Below are 8,593 nucleotides of genomic sequence, written 5' to 3' on the forward strand. Positions count from 1 at the left end.
CTGCAGTGTTTTTTGACAGAGGGTGACCCCCGGCACCCTCAGAGGCTAGTTCCTCTTTGTACATAGTTTTTCTTTCTCTTAATACAATAGTTTAGCCTTTATCCAGAAAAAAAAAAAAAATATTGGATGTAAAATTTAATATTTTATATATTCTTTTGTCAATTTTTAAATCTTACTTTTATATTTTTTGTTTGCCAAGATTTTGCATTTTTCCCAGGTATTGTCTGTGGATGCCTGAGCCATGTGACTTTATACTCATAGAATCCTTCATCAAATCCCCCTCAAATTGTTCACTGCTTTGCAAACCCTGCAGGCCCAGTGATTCGAGAACACCCATTGAAGGCATCCAGGGCAACTCCGATTTTGCACCCCCACATCTCAACTGTTGGCTAGATCACATTCCGATCCTAAAGCAGGAATTCCAGTCTATTACCTTTCAGCATATACACCGAGAAGCAAACATGGTAGCGGATGGTCTTTCCAAACAGGGTCTTCGTGCTCCTGCAGGAATCATTCATTTTAGCTTTACTGAGGATGGCTCGGTGAGGGAGGAGGGCATACTGCCTCTCAATTAACTGGGTAATAGTAGTTATACACTGTACTTTCATGTCAGACTTTTGTGGATATTTAGCTTAATGACTCTTAAGTAATATTAATTATGTGTATTGGGGGGATCATATAGTCTACTTTTTGCCATATATATGGGGGCTATGTTTTTTATTCTAGCCCATTTTTGAGTTGAGAAATACTGACAAATTATGAGTCATGTACTGATCATTATATTTTTATATAAAAATCAGTGGTTTTTTTCTTCTGAAAAAAAAAGCACTGCAGACTCGCACACTATCATAGGATGTTTCTAAATAAATATACAGTGGGAACAAGGATATAAATTAGTTCAAAACTGAAAGAAAACGCCAAAAGCTTAACAAGAAAGAAATTGAAGCCTGATTCCTTCCATTATTGGGCGTGTGATAAACAACTTGCCTTCATTCATTTTTCTGTGACCATCATCATGTATCTTCAAAGGACCACAAGTTCAATTTGTGACAGACCTTAGTTCAATAAGAGATATCGTTCTCTTGCCCTTCTTGAGCAACAATCCTTTCAGAATCACATTCAGAACATTCATCCAAGATGCAACGGATGGAGACAATCATCTGACCCAATCCTGTGCCAGCTAGCCCTCACATGGTGGATCCCAAGCAAATAACATTAGACTTTTTTATTTGATGCCTGTTTGAAACCCAAGTGACAAATATTTTATTTAGACTTTTAGTTAGATTTCTTATTATTAATCTATAGGCTGTATAGCTAGATAAATAAGCTATTATTACTTGTAGCTTGGAGGCTGTGTATCATATACTTAAGCTATTATTACTTGTATCTTGGAGGCTGTGTATCATATAGGTAAGCTATTATTACTTGTAGATTGTAGGCTATATAGCTATATAAGTAAGCTATTATTACTTCTAGCTTGTAGGCTGTATAGCTATATAATTAAGCTATTATTACTTCTAGCTTGTAGGCTGTATAGGACATGACGCTAGTAGAAAGGACTGAGACATTAAAATTTTAATTTTCAGTTTTAGATAATGCTAACGGGAATGCTCTAGGAATGCTTTGAGACTATATAGATAATAATATATATACTTAGCAGTGTTACCAAAATCCGGATTAAATCCCGGCAAAATCCCAAATCGCAAGTTTTTCAACCAGACTTTTTTGATTTTATGAGTTTTTACCTATTTTTTCGATTTTCTCGTGACTTTTTCAATTTTCGGACACTTGCCAACTTATTCCCGAGTCCAAGTTTTGCAACACTGAGACTTAGTTTTCAGTTTTCTTTGTGTACAAAAGGTGGCTGTGTCATTAATAATTTAATTTGATCAATTTCATCCAACTCTAGGTGAACAATCCTCTTAGAACAGTATTCTACATAGACTATAGTATATTTTCAAATAATGTATTTGCCATTGTAACTATCTGGCAATTTTTAGATTTTAAGGCAAATTACAAAGAAGACAGGTTGATCATGATGTAAAGTTAAAATATTCAGATGATGAGGATGTAAACCCATTTATGGAAATGTAGTTAGACCAAATCTAGATCATCGTGTCAATATAGTGATCATTGATGATACACTCAATTTTACATTTTACATTTTTCCTTTTTGTATAAGGCATGATGCATCATGATTTCAGTCTCCATGTTTCTAAATTATCTAATGATTTCAGTTCTAATGTTGTGATTCATGATCGATCCTGATTTTTAACTTCAAATATGATTTTAAAATTTAAAATAAAATTATATATATATATATTGGATGCTGCATTTCCCCATCAAATCCGGATCCTATTTTTTCAAAAATCTGGTGGATCCTTATCTAGATCTGGATCTGAATCTGTACCCGTATCTGTTTCCTGTAACTTAGGTCCCAACCTTTATTCCTAGAGGCCACCTTCTGGCTGGTCCCATTCCTTCATACAATCCAAAATTCCAAATCATCTGGGGCTCTAGATCAAGGAAGAATCGATATCCCTCAATAGCACTTTGTTTTCTAAGTCCACTACCTCAACTAGACCCAGGTCAGGTAAGTAGTTCGTTCTCAAAGGCATTTCAGCTGATCCAATTTGATTCCATCTCTTTAGATCATCTCCCTCTTTCAAGTCCTCCCTTAATGTGATAGGTCACCTCCTAGTGTCTAAGCAATCCTTGAACTAGGTAATCAAGGGCATATATAGATAGTACATTAGGTCGTCAATATAGCACCACCTATGGGCCTTATCCCAAAGAGCTAGTTTTCTACTTTGAGCACTTCCTAGAAATGCTAGATGGCCTGATCATCTGATCATATAACCTTAGAATACGCACATACATGCCCTAAGAATCCCCTAGTAGGCTCTCATAGACTTCCAGTCGAGACCGACCGCCACGTCCCATGCTTGAACAAGATCTATTAACTATGTCTTTAAAAGAGCTGGAGATGTTTCATATTCTAGAGCCTCATCTACTATAAGATTCATGGGAGCTTTCATTGTTTATTTTGAGGTCCAATGGCTTCCCCTTACACTTTCTTTCACTACCCACAGCAACAATGCCTTGCTCTAAATGAGAGAAGCACTCAAGCATAGATCACATGCTCTTCACACCTTGTCTCAATCAAATACCTTCAACCAAGCCATTTCTTGCTCCCAAGTTGAATCAAGGCAACAAGTAGCAATGCAGGGACATTCAAATGGACCTTTAAACAACTTGTAAGACTCTAGATTGAGACCTCAACTCTCTAGTCAATCATAGCCCAAGGGGGCAACCAAATCTCTATGCAACCTTAATGGAGATGCCATTCCAAGCCGCATGTTACACACAACCAAAGTATCAAGCAAACCAATAGACAACACAATGCTATATGGTCACATGGCGAAACACCCCACCATTCAATGTTGTCATGCTTCCATCTATGCTTTCTTCTCTGTGGCCTTGGATGTTAAGAAAGCAAGGCTCCTGTGCTCCCCCCAAGATCATACACCAAAGCCCTACCACCAATGACCACACCCTAAAGGGCATCTACCAATGCTTAAGCAATTTCGTAGTGATTGATGACTCTCATGGGGGGGATTGTTTCTTGGTCCCCATACTTATCCTCAACAATCGGCTCTAACTTTTCTTGACATCATCTCCCCTAGATTAACATTAGGTTCCCTCTATTTTTAGCACTCTATTTGTTTACATCTTTAGTTGTACCTATACTTCTTATCCCTTTTTATTAGCACTATTAACTTTACTTGCTAGTTGTTTTAGTTGTTAGTTATAAGCCTATATCTTTTAATTTTCACATCGTTCTAGGAGTTGCATTTGCACTCCCACGTCGTATTTATAACTTGCAAAGTTTTCATCAAAACCACACCTAGTAATGTCAAAACTAGTGCAACACCAAAGCCAGCCTCTAAACTAGTATACTACAAAAGGTATAGAATATGCACAACTTATAACAACAATATAGATAGATAGATAGATAGATCAATGTAAATCTAAACCATTAGGCACCAAATATGTGAATTTCATTCGATTTAGAGTTTGGAAGGTAGGTGAAAAAATTGCTAGCGACAATAACATTGATTTTAAGCTCATGAAGGTCACATTGACCTAACTTTGTGGTTATTTGTCGAATAGCACTAACATTATCTTATCTCAATACAATGGTTGGCTTAAATGGCTGCCTTGTTCCATATTTCTATTACCATTTTGATGTTTGATAATAATATTGTTCTATTATACAATTCAATTGTAGACCTCCAAACGCAAGTTGTTACGTGGCACTATGAGTCCATTCAATGATGATCATGGCTTACATATCAACCTTGGAAAAACAAAAACTATTGCATCCAATTCTAAAAAGAGGCATCCACCACAATCCTAGCAAGTCACTTATAAAACAAACGGTGGAGGTGATGACATCATACATCTACTTGGTACTTCAAAGTGGTATTCTCTAACTCACCAGTTGTGCTTATCCCAATAGCAAAATCAAAATTGAGTGAAGGGTGCACAACGGTAACAAACCTATCACTCTAACTTCAATTCATGGCGTGCAAGCTAGGAGTCACTTCTTCCACACATTGGTTACACCTTCTCTCATTAATGGTTGGTAGGCATGGAGAACCCATATCAGACCCAAACTAGTTTGAACCACGCTGAGATCGTTCCACTCCTCATCACTATTTTACCAAAGCATATTCATGGCAAATCATTCACTTACACCATTACACTTTTTATAGACCCACTAACCAAACCTTGACTATCGGTGGACATTAATGTCTGAATTTTAAATTTAACTCGAAAATGTATATTTATTATTATTTTATTTTTTATTTTTTAAGAAATACTTCATATAGAATCTTTATGAGGGGTGTATCTATGCTGTCAAAGTTACCCAAGATTTTCACCTGGCCTCACCTGCACCACCCAAGATGTGTCAAATGGAATTACATTATTTTGTGCCATATATATTATTCTCCGTTATGTTTCCTCAGTGTATAACATAATGACTCCTTCATATGTTGGTCATGGGATCTTTTGGTTTATATAACTCCATGATAATACACTCTTAGTGCCTCTGCCAATGAACAGGATGATAATCCATTTTATACAATTTGAGCTGATGAATGTGGTTTTGAGTAGTGCAGTCAAATCAAGGTTGTCAGAGTATAAAGAAATTAAAGAAGCAAACAAAATGGAAAAATGAAGAAAAAAAAAAATTCCATTACAAATTAAAAGCCAACAGGCCTAGAAAAAAGCAGGCTCTCAATAATTTCTTCCAGTCATAATAGATGAAATTTTGGTAAAGGGGAGTATAAATGTGGATGAAATCCCAATATAGAGATGTGCCACTGTAGTAATATAGATAACAACATCATATATATAATCACAGGCAAAAGACCACAAGGCATGACACCAAAACATAGGATTGTGATGTAATGATATAGATAGAAATATGATATATAAATCACAAGCCAGAGAGGACCCACAGGGCATGACAACAAAACATAGGGTTGTGCCACTGTAGTGATATAGATAGCAACATCGTATATATAATCACATGCCAACAAGAACCAATGGGGCATGACACCAAAACAGTCAATGGTGTTAGAACCGCACTGGGGAAGGAGGCGAACACATCCAACCCAACGCACAGCATAGGATTTCTCTTTTTCGGTTTTGGCCAGGCAAAGCTCAGGGCTCAAACAAATCGTATAGTCCAGACTCCAGACTCTGAACCAGCAGTGATGCAGCTATATCTACGCAGGAACTACAATAGTATAAGAAAACTACCGACCAAATGGAATCGTGAATAACAATACTCTGGTCGGAATTCTACTATTCCTTCAATCCTGCAAAAAAAAATGGATAAATTTCTAACCCTGTCAATGCTGCTTGGCGATGTCAGTAGTTTCTTGCAGACAATGTTGCTTAATAATGAAACTGGATTGCTAACGCTGGCGGCTCTAAAAATCCGGTGGAACCATACAAAATAACAATACTGAACAGATACTTAACCTTTTCAAAACAAAATCCAATTTGAAAAACATGATCTCCCCACTCACCATTACGTCCAATAAAAAACATAATCTGGCAGAACCGAAATCTCCACCCTAATAACGAGTGAAGGTTGGAAAACCCAACTTAGCTACTCAGCACACTAAAGAAAAATCGTATGCAATAAAAGCATGGCCATGATGAACGGAAATCCCAGCAAAATTCACAAAATACGGCATAAATTCCCTCTCCCAAAAGAGTAGGAGCTCATTGGTGTGGAACGAAATCCCAGTCATGAAACATGCATACCGCTAGAATAACAAGACTTGCAGTCATTATCGGGATCTTGCAGGTAATATCCGCGAGTTAAAGAAACATCACAAGGCGTGAAACCAAAGCCAGAGAGAGACCTGCAAGACTTACAACCATTATGGGGATCTCGTAGATAACATCCACAAGTTAAAGAAAGACCACAAAGCATGACAAAGAAATTATAGGTGATTTAGTATAGAAGTTACACAAGAATGAGGAAATGCTATCACAATCAAATCAAGCTGAAGACATTTTATCAGAAATCCAGCTTCTGGGTTTAGATATATAATAACTCATAAACAACCTCTGTGCATAAAAATAAAATATAAGCGTGAAAAAAGGGATTTATAAGGGTTTATAATGCTCAGAAACCTAAAGAATTGCACTACCAAAACAGCTCAGAATTGCGGCAAAATGAAAAGGGAAAAAAAGGTCTGAATTAAATCCATACCTCAGCCAAACGCTCTCAAATTCCTTTGAACGATGAAACCAACAACATATGCAGCAGGAGGGTTTTGAGAGCCCGCGAAGGAATTTTATTTTATAGGTGTTCGCAGTTCTTATTTGATGGTGGGGTGGTTGTTTTGCTACTGGTTTTGGTGGGTATTTTGTCCGGATCTTTCTCCTCCTGCTCTTCTCCTTCACGCGCACAAGATCCAAAATTTATTATTCAAAATATCAGTGATAATTTTCCTACTTAGCAAAGCGCGCTGTCTTTCGACTTCACGGCCTGCCGATCCCGTTTTAAGGACGAGTTAACGGTGAACAGCTAGATATTTAGTAGGTGGAAAAGAGATAATATGCGACAGATGTTCCCTAGATGGGGAAGCGCTAAATTAGGCCCCTGTCACTGACTGGGAGGAGTTTTGTACCTATCTTAAACTTCCGCCAAAGGCTGAGCTAATGAGGTGGAGGAGAGGGGCTTGTGGTTTTTTTAGTTAATTATGAACAGTGTCTTTTTCTTTTTTCTTTTTATAGTAATAATTATATTTAAATTTAGTATAAAGGAGGTTTTCTTGGCATTGAGATGTTTTATTGGGTGTTTTGGTTAATGTTGAAGATTTGTTAAATATGAAAGGTTTATTTGATATTTTTATTCCTAATTTAAATGTAGGAGCAAGTTGGTAGTGACACGGTTTTTCCAATTTAAAATAAAAATATATTAAGTAAATAATAATAAATATTTAGTGATGGGGTAGTTTTTTATATTATAAAAGAGTTTCTTTCATCGGGGTACAATATAGTGTAGAATTTTTTTCAGGATTTGAGAAATGAGTGATATGACTTTTGGCAAGGCTGAAGGGCGGCTATCTCCTAGGCGTCGCATGTGTGAACGGGCTAGTGGGATGGTAGACAATGGTGGAATGTTAAATGTTGAAATGACGAGTTGCAAAGCTCATAAATTACAAGTGGAACAGGCAGCTCTCCTCTTGCCCACATTTGTCTTGTTTTGGTGTTGGGTTCTAAGGAAAAGTGGCAGACGTTCGGCTATCTCATTTATGTTGATTCGACTAGGTTGGTGAAGTTGCGTTCAGATTAGGTCCAAGTCATCCTGGTTGTTGGCGTTCGAAGCCGGGTCCTTATAAACTGTGTTTACACTGTGGGCGTGTGTTCAAAGACCAGTATTGGTTCTCGGCCTACCATATCTATTGGCCTGTCTACATTCTATGTAATTTGAAGGTAAACAAGATGGCTAGCCCTTCCCCTAGTACTAGCTCGACTGATAATGGAGGACGGGGGAGACGCCGAAAGACTAGTAATCATGGTAATAGGGGTTCCCCATCACTTCAACCATCGAAGCTAAGTGGGTGTAGGTTGGATGCTCAGATTATACAGGAAGTGACTCAGGCTTGAAACAATTGATACCATCATGGGAAGTTGTTCTCAATCAGTGAGCAGACATTAAAGTGCAGGTGGAGGATTGGTGAGTTCTTGCTCCACATATACATCAAAAAGTTCAACAAAAAAGCAACCATAACAGAACTAAAAACTAATCATCATCAGCGGACTCCACGGGGGTAGGGTCCTTAACACTGGATCTGGGTAATTATGACTAGGGGAGGCATGGAATGTGATTTTCGATATGGCCAAGGCAAACATTCTATTACTGGATTTGGAATTGAATAAGCTACAATTCCTTCTAGATTTCCTGAAGGCCTGGGTCAGTTTTGCTAGAGTTAATCGATGATGACATGATGGCTTTAGCCATGACATTCTTCATAAGCCAATAGAGGTGCATTGTTTG

The 8,593-nt window shown here is 37.5% G+C and overlaps 1 protein-coding gene across 5 annotated transcripts in view; it reads right to left on the bottom strand.

Annotated features, from left to right (window-relative positions):
* The window catches only part of LOC149265413 (uncharacterized), an 80,078-nt gene extending 72,965 nt beyond the window's left edge, over positions 1 to 7,113 (bottom strand). For 3 of the 5 annotated variants that reach the window (XM_089429393.1, XM_089429389.1, XM_089429391.1), the window contains exon 1: positions 6,800 to 7,113. Coding sequence is in view for 2 of the 5 variants with exons in the window: in XM_089429384.1 (XP_089285510.1) it covers positions 6,346 to 6,372 (27 nt within the window). In the remaining 3 variants the exon portion in view is untranslated. Of the gene's footprint in view, positions 1 to 6,345; positions 6,447 to 6,799 lie in introns of all 5 variants that reach the window. The other 2 variants (XM_089429384.1, XM_089429382.1) reach the window with 1 other exon arrangement.
* Between the last annotated feature and the right edge of the window lie 1,480 nt (positions 7,114 to 8,593).

This window comes from Pinus tabuliformis, chromosome 6 (genome assembly GCF_031772625.1).
Source record: "Pinus tabuliformis cultivar Carrire ecotype Pingquan chromosome 6, CPIR1, whole genome shotgun sequence".
NCBI classification, from domain to species: domain Eukaryota; kingdom Viridiplantae; phylum Streptophyta; class Pinopsida; order Pinales; family Pinaceae; genus Pinus; species Pinus tabuliformis.